The following is a 20,050-nucleotide window of genomic DNA, read 5'->3' as shown; positions in this document are numbered from 1 at the left end:
GGGTGCAGAAGGTGATCAAATGACCCTGGAATACTGCGACCGTCATAAATATGAGTCAGTTGACCATCATAAATATGAGTCAGTAACCCAAATGTAAATCAAGTGACCTTGGGGATGCTGCAACGGTCATAAGTGTGAAAAATCATAAGTCACTTTTTTCAGTGCCGTTATAACTTTGAATGGTCACTAAGCGAACTGTTGTAAATCAAGGACTACCTGTATAGGAGGTATATCCAAGTCAACCTTATTGCTGGAAACAGTGTAGAGTTATCCACCCCCGGGATACATTTCAGAAAAGTAGACTGCATCGTTTCCAGTAAAGGGACATTTATATATTCCCACAGCTCTGTGCCATTTGTCATCATTGACACTATTTTGCTGTTATATATTTTGATGACTGGAAGTAGACAACACAAGTAACTATACTTGACAAGCTGCCCTATGGGATTGGCACAGGCTTTTTCTTAAAATGTGGGAGTGAAGGACCTTGCTTTTTGTGAAAACCAGTCCTGTGTGTAGGTAAATCTTAACTTGATGTGTACATTCCCTACCCAAGCTCCAATTATCCATACTCCACTCCACCTCTTCCTCAAAAAAATACTTTAAATCTTCATGTCATTGGGTGTGCAGCAATTTTGTCATCCCTACCTGTACATTACATTAATATGGCATCAGACAAAAGCATACAATCATCTTCAGATCCACCAGTGAGCATCAAAGAAAAAGCAGGAAAATGATGGTGACAGGGGTATTTTTGTGTTTTTTGTTGCTTGCTCTGCTGATTCTCTTCTTCCTAAAAGAACTCTGGTACCGAAGACATTTGCCTCCTGGTCCTTTGGCTTTGCCTCTGATTGGATCTGCCTTGGCAGTTGGGCTTTGGCTCCGTGAAGATTACTTCCTTAAGGTATTTAATTCTAACCAGTAATATGCAAGATAATTCTCACTTGTTTTCTTTATATCAAAATTATAGACAAATGTACTTAATCAAGTAAAATACAATGAGGAATACATTTCTTCAAGTGCTAGTGATGAACTTGATTAGTTATTTTAGCAATAGCAATAGCACTTATATATCGCTTCACAGTGCTTTACAGCCCTTTCTAAGCGGTTTACCGAGTCAACCTATTGCCCCCAACAATCCAGTTCCTCATTTTACCAACCTCAGAAGGATGGAAGCCTGAGTCAACCTTGAGCCAGCATTTTGTGTTTCCTGTGTTATCTTATTTATCATTGTTAAATTATACCGAGCAACAATGTATCAGATTACAGACAAGCAAATCTGGCTGATATATGAAAAAAAGTTTGGTAAAATGCAATCCTTAGTTGAAAGCCTTTTAAAAAGTTTGATGAAATGATAATGGCTGTTGAAAATATTCAGATGCATGTAGCTGGAGATAAATTAGATTCAGAAAAGGAATGTCATTTGAAAGCGGCAGATTCATTGGAAAGAAATATGGACTGTACACACTGAGAACTGAGTTGGTTGCACACACCTCCATGAAGTTCAAGCCTGAATTATTTTACAACAGCAGAAACCTAACTAATTGGAGAAGTAATAAATTGGTTTTCCCTAGGAGGATTGAAGGCAATTTGGGGAATGGATTTATCACACTTAACTGGAAAACAATTTCACCTGGATGTTTTTGAGTAGATAGACTGACTTGGAGATTGAATTTATTATATTTGTCAGATGTAAATGCCTTATTCTCTAATGTGTAAATAGTATATGAATGGGGTATCAGGGGTTAACTTATTCTTCACTTCTTAATGTATTCATAATTCACCACTCCCACTTATAGCTCCACCCATTGTATATATAAGGAGCTACCTACACCCTTTTCCTTGCTTCTATCTGTGAATATTCAGTGAATATAGAATGCCTATTGTAAATAAAAGAAACTCTATTTAAACCGTTAACTCTACTAATATTATTGAGTCTGATCCTGAAAAATATTGCAACAAGCTGGTAGCAGAGGATGGTTAATTGACTCAATAAAAACTTAAAAATGTCTAAGAAAGATAGGCCCAACACCAGGGCCTACAGCAAAGAAATGGAAACAGAACAAGAAATAATCAACGAATCCACAAACGCAATTTCGAGAGAATCAGAAGAATATACCACTGAAGACGAAGAAATAATAGATGAAAATGATGACCAGGAGGAAATCGAAATAGAGAATAACGAACTCAGGTCAGAGATATTAAAACTATTAAAGAGCCAGAAGAATGATGAAAGCCTCATCGCGAAACTCCAAGATATGCTGAAGAACAGCGGAGCAGCGAGAGAGAAAAACATCACTAATGAGAAGTCTAAAGACCCAAAAATAGTGAGTGATATGACTGCAGAGAAAGTCATTACGAAGAAGAAAAACGGTGATCCCGCGCGAAATTTTGAATGGCAGCCATCTTGGTTTCAACAAGCCTCCAAGGTGAGCGAAGCAGAGCCAATCAAAATGCTCAATTCAAAATTTCTGGCGCGAAAAACGTTATCAGACAACGAAAATGAAAAAGAAGATTCAAACCTCTCAGAAGAATCAGAAAGTGAAGATGATTCAACAAACTCCCAAATAAAATCAGCAATGAAAACGCTTTTTGCTGCATTTGGACCAAAACTCAAAATTACCAAAGAACTACCGAAGAAACGAACGAGCAAGCCGATGCCTCAAGACCTGCCCGCTCCCATCCTGACTTCGAGAGTGCCGACGCCCGAACCCAGAGAGCCTTGCCGATACCGCCCTACACCACAGACCGAAACAAGCGCCAATGCCTCCAAAAGAAAAAGAAGAGCAGCCGCCATCATCAGGACTCCCAAAATCGAACCAGAGACCGACTCGTCTGAAGAGGAACAGAACGAGCGAGCCGCAATGGAGAGAACCTTCCACGATGACTCCAAAGAAGAAATGGACAACGCGCATGCGCAAAACTACGCAGACGGTCCGGGAAGACATGAACTGGCGAGAAGACCATGCAGACTCGTTGCGAGCATCCCCATGCCGTTTTGCAATTTTCTACACTTGCGAGACCACGGACTACCTCAGGTTGTAAGTAATGGACAAAATAATGTCGGAAATTTACCCAATGACTTCCCAAAGCTAAGGGTTGATGGCGTTAATTTGCAAGAATGGTATCAACAGCTCCAGGTTGTCTTTATGAAGGAAAACTTACTGTTTTTTATTACTAGTCCCCCAAAAAGACCTTGGACTTTAAAAATAGATTGTTTACACCATAGAGCATTTTTCTTAATAATATCTAGTGTGTCTCCTGCAATGTATCATAGCATCAAACCAAATCTGACTGTTTCAGAAATTATCCAATGCATGTTTAATTTGTTTCATAGCGACAGTGTAGCTACCACCACAAGAATGTCTAAGGATTTCTTTTCATCTAGGGTAAAACCAGGGGTTTCCATAAGTGAGCATTTAATATCCTTAAACAAAATAAGAGCTGAGCTGCATTTGAGGGGGGAGGTGATTTCAGACCAAACAATGAAAAGTGTTATTATCAACTCACTTGATCCATCATGGGACAGTTTTATGTCACATTTAGACACTATCAATCTAGGATATTTATCCATAGAAAGTCTATCCAATAAATTGATAGCAGAAGACAATTCAAGAAGGAATCGTTCTAGCAATCACACAGAACACAAACCATATAGGAAAGTAGCTTTCCAAGAAAAATATAATGAAACATTTAAATGTCACAATTGTGGATCCAAGGAACACAATAGAAGAGATTGTCCCAAAATTTCAAAGGAAAGACATAGGTCAGAATATAGAAACAAATACAATTATAGACAGTCTTCAATAGATAGACATAGATATAGAAGCCCACCAAATTACAAAGAGAATAGAGGGGGCAGAGATAATTCAAGGGATAGAAAATCTGGTTCACTGAATGGATTAAATAAACAAGACAACACAAAAATACAGCAAAATGAGAACAATGATTGGCTTATTGATTCTGGAGCAACTAATCACACCACTAATAACAAAAATATATTATCTTCTTTTGCAGAAGATAAATTTGTAATAAAGGTAGCTAACCAAGAAAAGGTTCAAGTATTAGGTAGAGGGAATGTAACACTGCCTGGTCTAGGAAAAATAGAGGGGGTATTGTTAATACCTGAAATACCTCATAACATACTAAGTGCCATAAAACTAAGTAGAGATTCTGACATTAATATAGTTTTTTCAAAGGGAAAAGCGACTTTGGAGAAGAATAAAATAAATATAGGCACTGTGATGATTAAAGGAGGCCTACCTTATCTGATAACAAAAGAAAAATGGTTGCATAACATTGATTCAAATATGGAAGATTGTATTGAAGTAGATGATGAAAATATTAGCAACAGTGACAATGATGAATGTAAAATATCTCATGATCACGTAGATGCACACATTGAAAAAAAACCAAAAATAGGTAAGCCAATTCATGATGAGTGTGCTCACATCTTACATAGGAAGTTAGGACATGCCAGTTTTCCTGTAGTACAAAAAATGACTGAACACGCAGAAGGTGTCAAAATAAAAAATTGTGAAAACTATTTGGAATGCTCAGTATGTAAATCTACAAAACTAAAAACTAGTCCCAGGCCAAGAAAATCTACTAGATCAACTAACAAAATTTTTGATTTAGTACACATGGACTTAGTTGGCCCATTAACTCCATCAATCACTTATAGAAAACGTTACTTCCTGACAATAGTAGACGATTATAGCCGCTATGGGTTTGTTTATACATTAAAACACAAAGATGAAACCTTTCAAAAATTTAAGGAATTTTACAAACGCATAGAAACACAACACAATATCAGAATAAAACAAATTATGACAGATAGGGGATGTGAATTCATGTCTAAGGAATTCTCCCAATAGTTAAAAGATAGAGGAATGCTACATTACACATCTAGTCCATTTTCTGCGTTCCAGAACGGAATTGTAGAGAGAAAGAATTCCACATTACAAACCATGATTAGATGCACACTGGAAGATGCTGGCTTAAGCAAACAATTCTGGTCAGAAGCCTTACATTATTCAAATTACACACAAAATAGAACCTGGTCCAGTATTGTAAATAAGACACCATATGAAGTAATGTATAATAGGAAACCAAAATTAGCACACATGCACATATTTGGAGTCACTGCAGACGTACACATACCTAAGCAGTTGAGAAGAAAAGGAGAAAACGTATCCAGAAGACTCAGATTTATGGGATATGAGACTGGCACTAAAGGGTACAGATTCATTGATAATAATAACAAATTTATAGTTTCCAGAACAGCTGTGTTCCATGAACAGGCCAACTGGTCTAAATTACATCTTAATGAAATATTTCCAAATAAACACAAAGATACAGAATCTCATGAGAAAGGGACCATAGAAAAACAAAATATCAACAAATATAAAAACAAAACCAAAACTTGGACAAATAGCCAACACAAAATAAAGACAGACACACTAACAAAAAAGGAAGCAAGATATTTGCATGATAACAATAGTAAACCTGAAAGAATCATTAGGAACAACAGAAATCAAATGCCAAATAAATACAAGGATTACCTAATGCATATGGATGGTGAGCCAATAACACCTAATACATATGAGGAAGTGTTAAAACTCCCTCGTGAAGAAAAAGAAAAATGGGAATTAGCTATGAAGAAAGAGATGGAAAGTTTACAAGGATTAAATGTATTTACACCTGCAATTGCACTTAAAGATAAAACAATTATTGGTACCAGGTGGATATATAAAATTAAGAACTTAGAAGGAGGCAATACTCTATACAAAGCTAGACTAGTTGCACAAGGTTATGCACAGAAATATCCGGAGGACTATACTGACACGTATTCCCCCACAGTAAGAACAGAGAGTGTAAAAACAGCTCTAGTGGTAGCATCAGCACTCAATCTTGATGTATTTCAATATGACATACAGACTGCGTATCTACACGCAAAACTAGATAAGGAAATATACGTAAGAGCACCTCACAGTCAATACACAAACAAAAATGAAATTTGGCTGTTGAACAAGAGTTTATACGGGTTAAAACAATCTGGTAAACGATGGTATGATTGTTTAGTAAAAGTACTTAAAACCATGGACTTCAACGCTACCACTGCTGATAACTGTTTCTTTGTCAAAAAGGGTGATGATTACATTGAATTTGTATTGATATATGTAGATGACATTTTATATATAGGAAAGCATAAAGAGAGAAGAGAAACTTTTGTAAATAAGCTAAATGAACATTTCTCGTTGAAATCTCTAGGCAAAGTGAACAAATATCTTGGTGTCCAAATTAATAAAACTAGAAGGGGATTCAAACTCACTCAGAGAGATAAGATCATAGAACTTTTAAATAAATGCAATTTAAATAATGCCAAACCTTGTGATACTCCTATGCAAACTGATTTTCTTAGAAATACTGATGAATCTTCCCCTGAATTCAAGGACAACACATTTTATAGATCAATCATAGGTTCACTTCTTTATATATCTAATTGGACTAGACCAGATATCGCCTTACCACTCAATTTATTATCCAGACATGTCAGCAAACCAACAATGTATCACTGGGAAGCTGTTAAAAGAATTTTAAGATATCTGAAAAGTACACTAGACTTTTGCTTAATATTAGAACCTAATGATAATAAAGAACCAAAGCTTGCATGTTATGCAGATGCGGACTGGGCTGGAGACACCTCATGCAGAAAAAGTACATCTGGTTATATTTTTCTCTTAAACAACTGTCCAGTTTACTGGTACACTGGTAAACAAGAACTAGTGGCCACTTCAACAACGGAAGCGGAATATGTTTGTTTATCCAAAGCTGCAAATAACCTTGTATGGTTTAATGATTTAATTTCAGATGTTTGGAAAAAACCTACTTTGCCTTTTGTTATGCATGAAGACAATAAAGCAGCCATTGAAATATCTAGATCTGATGCCATTGGACAAAGGTCCAGACATATAGATATAAAATTTAAACATGTGAGACAATTATCTCAGGATGGATTTATTAAAGCAGTGCATTGTGATACTTCAGAACAATTAGCTGACATATTGACAAAGCCCTTACCTTCTAAGCAGCACAAATATTTAACTTCTAAATTGTATGTCTTGTATTGTCCTGAATCTGAGTGTAATTGGTGTTGTATAACGAATCGGCATTTAGAGGGGGATTTGTCAGATGTAAATGCCTTATTCTCTAATGTGTAAATAGTATATGAATGGGGTATCAGGGGTTAACTTATTCTTCACTTCTTAATGTATTCATAATTCACCACTCCCACTTATAGCTCCACCCATTGTATATATAAGGAGCTACCTACACCCTTTTCCTTGCTTCTATCTGTGAATATTCAGTGAATATAGAATGCCTATTGTAAATAAAAGAAACTCTATTTAAACCGTTAACTCTACTAATATTATTGAGTCTGATCCTGAAAAATATTGCAACAATATTTAACCAGACAAAAATTGATAACAGATAGTATTTAGAAATAAATGTGGATATTTGATCCAGGCTGAATCACTGTTACTCTTTTATGTTGCATCACCTACAAAGTCAGGGAATCAATCATAAACCAATCTATTACCCTCCACTTAGAGACAAACAACCTGTCAGCTTTGGAAGCCATATTAGGCCAGAAGCTTCAATGCTGCCATTTTCTCATGTGGGGGAAAGTAGGAGGGGGGATTTAGTAGAGGGGTTGTTGGTAGATATAATAGCATTCTTCCTGTCGGTCAAAGTCAGGGCGATCCAGCATCTGGAGAAGGAGTGGTCAGGGTGCTGAGTCGAGATGGGACGGATGTGGATTGGAGCATGTGATGGACTGGGGAGTGAGGGGATGGTTTGGGGGGTTTTGATTTACTGAGGGAAAACCCGGACCTTTCAGATTCGGGTTTTCCCAGATGTGCCAGTTTGCTTATTCTAGTAAAGAGAACTTTGGAAAATGCTTGCTTCCGCGTCTTTACTCGGAGTTGGGGTTTTCTGGAATGCTGACATTCCTCTCTCTACTCTCTAACAAACAATTTGGTTTCAGGAAAAATTTGTCCTATAATCTGCAACTCTTACACTGCAAAAACATATGGACTACACAACTTGACCAGGGCAAAGCAATAGACTCAATTTACATAAACTTCTGTAAGGCCTTCAACTCAGTGGTACACGACAAGCTACTTCTAAAACTAAAAACTTCTGGATTTCTGCATAAGTGGATAGCTGCATTCCTATCAAACAGGCAGCAAGTAGTCAAAATAGGGAGCGCCCTATCAAACCCTGCACCTGTCAACAGTGGTGTCCCCCAAGGCAGCGTTTTAGGACCCACACTCTTTATACTTTACATAAATGACCTTTGCAATCATATATAAGCAACTGCATTCTCTTCACTGATGATGAAAAACCATTCAACACCACCAACAATGCTGCTACCCTACAAAGATGCTTGACTATGTGTCAGAATGGTCAAACAATTGACAACTCCAAATCTCAACCAACAAATGCTCTGTCCTAAACATTGGCAAAAAAAAAAAAAAAAATCAGAACACAAAATACAAGCTGGGTGGATACGATCTTGTAGATGACCCTCACTCTGTCAAGGACCTTGGACTACTTATCTCTAATGATCTAATTGCCAGAGCTCACTGTAACAGCATTGCCAGAAAGGCATTAAGAGTTGTTAACCTAATCTTGCGAAGCTTCTTCTCTGGTAATATTGTACGGCAAACTAGGGCATATAAAACCTTTGCTAGACCAATTCTTGAATGCAGCTCATCTATCTTAAACCTGCATTGCATATCAGACATTAATAAAATTGAGCAAGTACAGAGATATTTCACGAGAAGAGTACTCCACTGCTCTACCCGCAACCAAATACCTTATGCCACCAGACTTCAAATTTTGGGCTTAGTCAACTTAGAACTATGCTGACTTGGGTCTGACCTAAGTGTAGTACATAAAATTATCTGCCACAATGTCCTACCTGTCAATAACTACTTTAGCTTCAACCACAACAATACACGAGCACACAATAGATGCAAACTATTTCATCTGTTGCACTCCAAACTCGATTGCAGAAAATATGACTTCAGCAACAGAGTGGGCAATGCCTGGAATGCACTACCTGACTCTGTGATTTCTTCCCCAAACCCCCAAAACTTTAACCTTAAACTGTCTACTGTTGACCCATTCCTATGAGGTCTGTATGGGGCGTGCATAAGTGCACCAGAGTGCCTACCATCCCTATCCTAATATTTCTTTTTACTTTTACTCTTTTCATGTATTCAAATTGTTTATACTTTTACCTGTTATCTTATATATGCTTGACAAAATATAAATAAATAAATAAGTAAGTAAATAAATAAATAAATAAATTTCTTAGAATTGAGGATTTAGGAATGCCTGTAAGTGGCATATTAACTATAAATAATCTGTTTTATTTGATTGTAACGTTTCTCAACTTTGATTCACTTGGCAGCCTGCAAAACAATATGGAAATATATACTCCATTTCGCTTGGACATCACTTTATAGTAGTGCTGTCTGGATTCAAAACTGTGAAAGAAACAATGACCAGCTTCCCAAAAGAATTCTCTGATCGATCAGATGATGCTTTCTTCACTGCTTTAGGGAAAGACAGGGGTAAGTGCAAAAAGTAAGGAATTGTATCTGAAAAACCATCACACTGTTACAATTTGTATAATATGCATAACATGGGGGGAATAGGCAAGGTACAGTTAACAAAATGATTTAAATTAATGAGGTATGCAAAAGAAATATAGCTATAATCCAGTTTTCACCAAATTATTATATGTCTCAATTGCATTTTATCTTGTCAATTACATTCATACATTGACTTAGACATGACTTCTTTTTCACTAAATATCTACCTGTTTTTTCAGGCTCTCATTATCCCAATTCAACAAAAACTTTCTCAATCTTCCCTTACCTCTTCAATCCTTTCCTTTGTTTCATATTTTGCCTTTTTTTTAAAAAAATTGCCTCTTCCTTCAAATCTTGCCACTTTCTCCAGCTTGGATTTTCATCAATTCTCTCTATATGGTCAACTCACCTAAAGGCACTAATTTCATACTGACTACCCACATACAGAACCATCAGCTTTCAGTACTTTCTATGTATAAGAATTAGATTTAGTCTGTGGTGGGATTCAATTTTTTTAACAACTGGTTCTGTGGGCGTGGCTTAGTTGGGGGTGTGCCTTGGTGGTCATGTGACCGGGTGGGTGTGGCTAGCTGGTCATGTGACCGGGGTGAGCATGGCTATGTGCATAGGGACTACTCAGAGGGCTGAAAAAAGTCATTTCTGACTGGTCCTCATACTTTTGACGGGTCCTCACACTTATGACCATCCTCACATTTATGCCCGTTGCAGCATTCTTAACAACCGTGTCAGTCATTTCACAACTACTTCTCTTCACCATGGTGACAAGATAGGGCGCAAAAGATAAAATGTGAGGACAGTCGTAAGTGCAAGGACTGGTCAAAAGTGTCAGGATCTGTCAAAAATAACTTTTTCAGCCTTCTGAGTAGTCCATATGCACATAGGGACTACCCAGAGGGCTGAAAAAAGTGATTTCTGACAGGTCCTTGCACTTTTGACCGGTCATCATTTATGCCCATTGCAGCATTCTTAATTAAATTAATTAAATAAAAATGACCTGCTGGAGCGGTCGGAGGCAGTCCCCCCCCCTCTTTCTCTTGGTAGGTGCGCAGTGGCGGCACCTACCACATCATTGGGTTGCCCCTCTTCATGGAGGTGGCACCTTAAGCCTGCACCCCACTGCATGTGCGCCCGCCTGCCCGGCTGCACCTGCAGCCGGCTCTGGTTGCTCTTACTAGGTGTCCTAATGGACCACTTCTTAAGTATGAGCTGGAGATTTGTTGCAGCTGCCAAGAAAGCGAATGCAGTTCTAGGCTGCCTCAACCCAAGGGTAGCATCAAGACAATGAGAACTGATATCACCACTTTACATCACTCTGGTGAGACCACATTTAAAATACTGCATCCAGTTTTGGTCACCACCATACATATTGAACCCTGGAGCATGTGCAGAGAAGAGAATAAAAATGATAAAGAGTCTGGAGGTTAAAATGTACAAAGATGGGTATGTATAGCCCCGTGATGGCGAACCTATGGTACGCATGCCACAGGTGGCATTCGTAGCCATATCAGTGGGCACGCCAGCTCAGCTCTGGCACTCATGTGCACGCCGGCCAACTGGTTTTTGGGCCTCCTGGGCCCACCTGAAGTAGGGAAACAGACTATTTCCTGCCTCCGGAGGGCCTGGGAGTGGGGTGGGGAAGGCCTGAAACGGCCCATTTCCAAACTTCCGGTTGGACAGGAAGTGACTTTTTTGCAGTCCCCAGCCTCCAGAGACTCCTAGAGAGGCTCTGGAGACTGGGGACAGCAAAAAACATCACTTCCTGTCCAACCGGGAATTGGGAAATGGGCCGTTTCAGGCCTCCAGAGGGCCTCCAAGGGGGTGGGGAAGCTGTTTTTGCCCTCCCCAGATGCATAGAGAGGATCTGGAGCCAGGTGAGAAAGAAAAATGGGCCTACCGGGCCATCGCGTGGCAGGAGCTGGGGGGGGGGTTGCATGCGCATGCACAGGGCAGGGCACATAGAACTATGGGTGTGGGCACGCACATGTGTGAAGCTCTCCTGCCCCCCCTGGAACGCAATGGCAAAAGGTTAGCCATCACTGGTATAGCCTATTGAAGAGAAGGATTAGGGGGGACATGACAATTGCCTTCCAGTACTTGAAGATTTGAATTGTTCTTTAGGGTACCATAGGACAGGACAAGAAGTCCACATAGTCTTCGACATATGATCACAATTGAGTCCAAAATTTATGTTAAGTGAGTTTTGCCCCATTTTACAGCTTTTTTGGTCATAGTTGTTAAGTGCATCCTTGCAGTTGTTAAATTAGTAACATGTTTTTTAAGTGAATCTGGCTTCCACATTGACTTGCTGGGATCCTGGGACACTGCAATTGTCATAAATATGAGTCAGTATCCAATTTTGATCACATGAGTACAGGGATGCTGCAATGGTTATAAGTGGTCATAAGTCACTTTTTTTTTTACTGCCATTGTAACTTTGAACAGTCACTAAAAAAACTGTTGTAAGTCAAGGACTACTTGTACTGACTGGAAACTTATCAAAGAGAGAACTGATGATGTTATCTAGTTTCAGTAATGAAACATCTGCAAGAAAACAACCAAGCTCAGAGAACATCAAAGACCTCTCATTTCAACCCTGAGCTACAAATATTCTTCTTTATTAGTAGCTTGATTAAACTTGGTGAATAAAAAAGGCATTTTTGCTGGTTAGTTTTAATCTTATAGGAGGAAGTTACAAATGCCACACCTGAGAACATCTTGTCTCTTGTGCCTTTAACGTATGTTCTCCTACCTGAACATTTACATCATCTTAGAAGCTTTTGATGTCCATCATATAAGATAGAGGATGGCAAGCACGGCATCTGTGGTCACTATATGTAATGACCACATGTATCTCCTGGTGTCCATGTGACTCCCAAAATGAATAAATGTTTTTATAATAAAAATTAGCATAGCCAAAATGTTACAAAATGGCAAGGTTGCACAAAAGTTTGGTATTCCCACTTGAAATTCAGGGAGATGTGTAGCAAGAACTAGACTTTACTGGTTTTTTTTTTTTTAACATGAGTGTTATAAGGAATCATTTATCATTGTCTGCTGATGCTCTCAGGAATTATGTTCTCCAATGGCCACACCTGGAAACAGCAGCGACGGATTGGCATCAGTTCTCTGCGGAAGCTGGGCCTGGGGAAGAAAAGCCTTGAGCATCAAATAGAAGACTCAGCTCAGATGTTGGTGGAGCTCTTTAGACAAACAAAAGGTATGTAATTTGGGGTAATGGCTCAAACCTCTGTCTACAAACATTTTTCCACTGTGTATTTTGAACAAGAAATGTGTATTTGATATGTGTATTTGATATGAATTTTTCTTTACATTTTTGAAACAATTGATAGAGTTCCCAATAATTTTTTTCATCCTGTAGCAGTCCTGTTCTTTAATAATTCATTATGAAATATCTTCATTTGCAGGACAGCCCTTTGACCCATCAATTCCAGTAATAAATGCAGTTTCTAATGTCATATGTGCTTTGAGTTTTGGGCATCAGTTTGCCCCTGAAGATGAAAACTTCCAGAAGTTAATTCAATCCCTTCAAAGTATTGTGAAATTCAGTGGTCGCTTTTTTCATTTGGTGAGTCATGTTTTCTATTAAAGAGGCAAAACTCTTTCCCTCAGTATTTTCATGTAATCATGAATGGAATCCATGGAGGAAGCCTTGGAAATCATCTTTTGTACTATTATTCCCAGTAGACTGGACAAGTCTTTTAAGTTTTCTTGTCAAGATTTTGGAAGTGGGTTGCCATTGCCCACTTCCCAGGGTCTGAGAGAGAGGGACTGGTCCAGTTTCACCCAATTGACTGAGTGCTTGAGTTGGGACTAATACTCAGTTTCTAATTTGTGCATTAACCTCTGTACCAAAGTGGTTCTGCCAATGAAGGAATCTATCATTTCAGTATTCACCAGCAGTTGGCTGTCCATCCCATGTTTAAACAGTTCTAGAAAAGATGACCACTTCCTGGGTCAGTCCATCATTGAACAGTTTTTACAATTTTTTCCTAATACCAAACCAACATCTGCTTCATTCTGATTTAAACCCATGGCTTCCATCCAGAACTTCTTTTGCTGCATTAACAGAGGGATAGAATCAAAATCACGTGAAGGGTTAGTACCACTTTACAAGGCCTTGGTAAGACAACACTTGGAATATTGCATCCAGTTTTATATCGCCATGATATAAAAAAGATCTTGACACTCTGGAAAGAGTCCAGAGAAGAGCAACAAATATGATTGGGGGCAGGAGACTAAAACATATGAAGAATAGCTGCATGACTTGGGTGTATCTAGTCTAGTGAAAACGAGGAGCAGTGGTGCATGATAGCAGTGTTACAATATCTAAGGGGCAGCCACATAGAAGAGGAGGTCAAGCTATTCTCCAAAGCCCCTGAAGGCAGGATAAGAAGCAATGGGTGGAAACTAATCAAGGAGAGAAGCAACTAGAACTAAGAAGGTATTTCCTGACAGGAAGAACAATTAACCAGTGGAATGGCTTGCCTTAAGAGATTGCAGCTGCTTCATCACTGGAGGTTTTTAAGAAGAGATTGGACAACTATTGTCTGAAATGATATAGAGTCTTTTGCTTGAACAGGGGTTGGACTAGAAGACCTCCAAGGTCCCTCCCAACTCTGTTATTCTCTTATGAAAACCTAGCAAACCGAATATCCAATCCATGTAGTTAATTCATTTTTTAGCTTGGCATGTGAATCCAGATTTTTTGAAGAATGGCTTAGTTAGCCATGGTTAACCATATTTAGAAAGGCTCCTGGAGAGAATGAGAGAATTTTATAATAGCTTTATAAAAATCAATCTGCCTCTAACATAATTCTTTTCTGGAAGAATTTGGGAACAGCTTTTCTGGAGGACTTTTGAGGTCTGACACTAAAACATGGTTTGCCATATTTTAATGTGCTTGTAGTGGGTTTTTTTAGCTATTAAGTGCTGTCTATTACTGTGAGCTTCTGAGAACCTTCTTTATTTGTAGTGGGGAATAAATAAACTTTTCCTTTTCCATTTCTATTAGATGTTTATTCTGTTCCCAAGATTAATGAGCTACCTCCCAGGCCCTCACAAGGAGGCCTTGGCTTCTATGGAGACGATCCTTTCCTTTGCCAAGCAAGAAATAGAGAAACACAAGGAATTCAGCGCTCTGCATGAGCCTCAAGATTTCATTGATCACTACCTTCTACAGATGGAGAAGGTATGGGTTTACTGTGGTTCAATACATGAAAAAGGAATCACTATATCCCTTGCTATAAGCAAACAGGAGGGGCTACTGAAATTGTCTTCACTGGATTTTTTTTTCTTTTTCATTCAACTCCTATTCTGAATTTATTTATTTATTTGTTTAAATTTCTATACCGCCCTTCTCCAAATAGGACTCAGGGCGGTGCACAGCCTAAGTAAAAACAAAGCATACAAAATTTAAAAAACAGTATTAAAATAATTAAATATTCTGGCCGTAAATTAAAACAACCCAATTTAAAATCAATTTAAAATTTAGCTCAAGCCAGCCCAGCTAGTTGAAATAAATAGGTTTTCAGGGCCCGGCGAAAAATCCGGAGGTCTGTTATTATACGTAACTCTGGGGGAAGGTTATTCCAGAGGGTGGGCGCCGTCACAGAGAAGGCTCTCCCCCTGGGGGTCGCCAGCCGACATTGTCTGGCGGACGGCACCCTGAGGAGGCCCACTCTGTGCGAGCGTACTGGCCGGTGGGAGGCTATTGGTGGCAGTAGGCGGTCTCGTAAGTACCCCGGCCCTAAGCCATGGAGCGCTTTAAAGGTGGTCGCCAACACCTTGAAGCGCACCCAGAAGACCACCGGGACCCAGTGCAGCTCGCGCAGGAGAGGTGTCACATGGGAGCGCCTCGTCGCCCCCATAATCCCCCGCGCGGCCGCGTTCTGGACCAGCTGGAGCCTCCGGGTGCACCCCAGGGGGAGCCCCATGTAGAGAGCGTTGCAGTAGTCCAGGCGGGAAGTGACTAGTGCCTGAGTGACTGTGCGTAGAGAGTCCCGATCTAGAAAGGGGCGCAACTGGCGTATCAGGTGAACCTGATAAAAAGCCCCCCTGGCCACGGCCGTCAAATGATCTTCTAGAGACAGCCGTGCGTCCAGGAGGACGCCCAAGTTGCGAGCCCTCTCCGTGGGGGTGAGTGATTCGCCCCCAATAGCCAGCGATGGCGTCAGCTGGCTATATCGGGACGCTGGAAGCCACAGCCACTCGGTCTTGGAGGGGTTGAGTCGGAGCCTGTTTCTCCCCATCCAGGCCCGCACGGCCTCCAGGCACTGGGACATCACTTCAAGGGCATCGTTGGGGTGGCCTGGGGTGGAGATGTACAGCTGGGTGTCATCAGCGTACTGATGGAACTCCACCCCGAAGCCACGGATGATCTCACCCAGCGGCTTTACATAAATGTTGAACAGAAGGGGCGAGAGGACCGACCCTTGTGGCACCCCACAAGCAAGGTGCCTCGGGGTCGACCGCTGCCCCCCCGTCAACACAGATTGCGACCCATCAGAGAGGTAGGAGGAGAACCACCGCAGAACGGTGCCCCCCACCCCCAACCCCGCCAACCGGTGCAACATGATACCATGGTCGATGGTATCAAAAGCCGCTGAGAGGTCTAACAGGACCAGGATAGAGGAGCAACCCCTATCCCGAGCCCTCCAGAGATCATCCACCAACGCGACCAATGCCGTTTCCGTGCTGTGCCCAGGCCGGAAGCCGGACTGGAGCGGGTCTAGATAGACAGTTTCATCCAGGTACCGGGGAAGCTGTTGCGCTACCACACTCTCAACAACCTTCGCAACGAAGCGAAGGTTGGAGACTGGACGATAGTTAGCCAAAACAGCCGGATCCAGAGAGGGCTTCTTGAGGAGGGGCCTCACAACCGCTTCTTTCAAAGCAGCCGGCAGGACCCCCTCACTCAAAGAAGCGTTAACAATCTTCTGGAGCCAGCCTCGTGTCACCTCCTGGGAAGCCAGTACCAACCAGGAGGGACACGGGTCCAATAAACATGTGGTCGCGTTCAGCCGTCCCAGGACCCTGTCCATGTCCTCGGGAGCCACAGGATCGAACTCCCCCCAGATAACACTCTCAAGACCTGCCTCAGTCATCCCGTCCGGACATACCCAGTCAGAGGCCAGCCCTTCCCGAATCTGAGCGAATTTAGCCCATTTTAATTCAGGTTACTTCTAAATAAGGGCTATATTGTACCTCTGCAATCTTAAACTTAAACAAGAGAGATTCTTTGTCGGGGAAGTTAAAATTATTTTTGTTTGTCATCCTCTCATGTTTGCCTATCACTCTTTCCTCTTTTTTTCTAAAGAAATTCCATTAAGAAGGAAAATAATTAGTTTAGTTTACTTTACTTTATTGTCATTGCACATTGTACAACGAAATTAAATGCCATCTTCAGTGTACATTATAACTATAAAAAAAAAGCACAAACACACATCCTTCACTATATTAACAGGGATTTTTGATTAATTCTTACTTAAAAACATACTTATTATACTATTACACTGTATAGTGTAATATTAATGCAGTATCAGGTGTTTTCAATTCAATTATATAGAATGTGAAGGATGTTTGTGTGTGTGTTTTTTATAGTTTTTTTATGTATGATGTACCCTGAAGATGGCATTTAATTTCACTGTACGAGGTGCAATGACAATAAAGTAAACTTAAACTTACCTTGAAATGATTGGAAAAGGACAGATCCTTCCACAACTTTGACCATAAATAAAAATGTAAAACAGTTTGAAACAAGGACTAAAGGTCCTCCTCTCCAACATTTTCAGAAAAAGATTTGATTTTTTTAAGTGCAAATGTTATTGATTTGAAGTTATAGTGGATCACTTTATTTACAATTTGATACTATCAGTCTTGAGTGGGCCATCGGTCTGGTCACCACATTTAAGGTAAAGGTTCCCCTCGCACATATGTGCTATTGTTTCTGCCTCTAGGGGGCAGTGTTCATCTCCGTTTCAAAGCCGAAGAGCCAGCGCTGTCCGAAGACATCTCCGTGGTAATGTGGCCAGCATGACTAAATGCCAAAGGTGCACAGAACGCTGTTACCTTCCCACCAAAGGTGGTCCCTATTTTTCTACTTGCATTTTTACGTGCTTTCGAACTGCTAGGTTGGCAGAAGCTGGGACAAGTAACGGGAGCTCACCTCGTTACGTGGCACTAGGGATTCGAACCGCTGAACTGCCGACCTTTTGATCGACAAGGTCAGTGTCTTAGCCACTGAGCCATATACAGTCTCCTTAATACTGACCTCCATTCCTAAACCATTAAGGTAGATTTTCCACCTTTGAATTAATGGTTCAAGGATGGTTCAATGCTTCAATTCATCTTTCACTCTCCATCATGGTATCATCAGTATATAACAGCATCCACGATTGCTTTATGGTTACAGTATCCACACTAATTATAAAGAGCAATGGTGAGTGGTTGGACCATTTATGGATGGGAAAGAAATAGGTCATGTGGTACATGATCAAATGCTTTTTCTAGCTCAGCGACTGCCGTATCTATGGTGTTTTGTTTCTCAAGATGCTTCTCCATCAATAGGCAGATGGACTGCATTGTGTCATTTGTCCCATAACTCTTCATGATGTTGCACTGGTTTGGTGAAAGCTTATTGATATCTCACAAGAATCCAGTACAGCTAGTCCTTGATGTACATCCACAACTGGGCACAAACTTTCTGCTGCTAAGCAAGGCAGTTGTTAAATGAATTCTGCCCCATCTTATGACCTTTCTTACTACAGTTGTTAAGTGAATTACTGCAGTGGTTAAGTGAATTATATGATCGTTTACCGAATCTGGCTTCCCCCCTGACTTTGCTTGTCAGAGGCCATCTGGGAAGGTTACGAATGGTGATCATATGACCCCAGGATAGTGCAACCATCATTAATACATGCCAGTTGCCAAGCACCTGAATTTTGATCACATGGCCATGGGGATGCTGCAACAATATGAAAAGTGGTCATAAGTCACATTTTTCAGTGCTGAGGACACTTTGAATAATCACCAAATGAACAGTTATAAATTGAGGACTAAAAAAAATACATAAATGAGAAAACCAAGGTTTTACACCTGGGCAGGAAAAACCAAAGTAAGTACAGATTAGGTGAAATCTGGTTGAAAAACAGTAACCATGAGGGACCTTGGAGTCCTAGTGGACTTCATTTAAACATGAGTTAGCAGTGTGAGACAGCAGCCAAAAAAGCTAATAAAATCCTTGGCTGTTTAAACAGAGGCATAGAATCAAAATCACATGAAGTATTAGTTCCATTTTAAAAATATTTAATAAGACCACACCTGGAATACTGCATCCAGTTTTGGTCACCACATTACAAAAAAGATGTTGAGACTTCAGAAAAAATCTCTTAGAATTGTTGTAATTTCATTTTCCATTTTAAACATCAGAGCAAGAATGACCCCAACTCTACCTACAATGAAGAAAACTTGGTTCAGAGTATTTCTGATTTTTTTACTGGTGGAACAGAGACAACCTTCACTACTCTGATGTGGGCTCTGCTCCTCTTGACCAATCATCCTGATATCCAAGGTGAGACACATCTGTCAATAGGAACAAGTGCCATTCTCATAACATTATTATTATTTATTATTTTGTCAAACACGTAAGATAACAGATATAAGTATAAACATGATTATGAATTCAGGAAAAGGATACAAATATATGGGAACAGAAGGACAGGGACGGTAAGCACATTGGTGCACTTATGCATGCCCCTTACAGACCTCTTAGGAAGGGGGTGAGGTCAACAGTAGACAGTCTAAGGTTAAAGTTATGGGGGTTTGGGAATGTAACCACAGAGTCAGGTAGTGCATTCCAGGCATTGACCATTCTGTTGCTGAAGTCATATTTTCTGCAATCGAGTTCATGCATGCATGCATGCATACATACATACATACATACATACATACATACAAACATACATACATACACAGAAAGAATTTGAAATACTAAGCTATTGAATGAGGAACTTAATCTATTCTTCATAATAATTTTCCTAAGTGGATTCTTGACCCTACAAACAGGGGAATGAATTTAGCAACATTATAGGAAAGCCAGGTATGTACAGAGAGCCTTCTTTGATTTCTCAATAAAATGTTGAGCAAGGAACTAAAAACTGGAATCAATACTGTCAGATGTAAATGCCTTATTCTCTAATGTGTAAATAGTATATGAATGGGATATCAGGGGTTAACTTATTCTTCGATTCTTAATGTATTCATAATTCACCACTCCCACTCATAGCTCCACCCATTGTATATATAAGGAGCCACCTTCACCCTTTTCCTCGCTTCTATCTGTG

General features: G+C 40.1%; 1 protein-coding gene across 1 annotated transcript in view; it reads left to right on the top strand.

Moving 5' to 3' along the window:
- The first annotated feature begins 733 nt into the window (after window positions 1-733).
- LOC139318036 (cytochrome P450 2J5-like) overlaps window positions 734-20,050 on the top strand; it is a 37,389-nt gene continuing 18,072 nt past the window's right edge. Inside the window, exons 1-6 of the mRNA XM_070945279.1 lie at window positions 734-904; window positions 9,485-9,647; window positions 12,757-12,906; window positions 13,115-13,275; window positions 14,722-14,898; window positions 19,137-19,278. Of these exons, the coding sequence (XP_070801380.1) occupies window positions 734-904; window positions 9,485-9,647; window positions 12,757-12,906; window positions 13,115-13,275; window positions 14,722-14,898; window positions 19,137-19,278 (964 nt within the window). The remainder of the gene's footprint in view (window positions 905-9,484; window positions 9,648-12,756; window positions 12,907-13,114; window positions 13,276-14,721; window positions 14,899-19,136; window positions 19,279-20,050) is intronic.

The sequence above is a fragment of the Pituophis catenifer genome, unplaced genomic scaffold, assembly GCF_029215685.1.
Source record: "Pituophis catenifer annectens isolate HBS135680 unplaced genomic scaffold, rPitCat1.0.hap2 SCAF_6, whole genome shotgun sequence".
NCBI classification, from domain to species: Eukaryota; Metazoa; Chordata; class Lepidosauria; order Squamata; family Colubridae; genus Pituophis; species Pituophis catenifer.
This window is presented reverse-complemented; position numbering and strand designations above follow the sequence as displayed.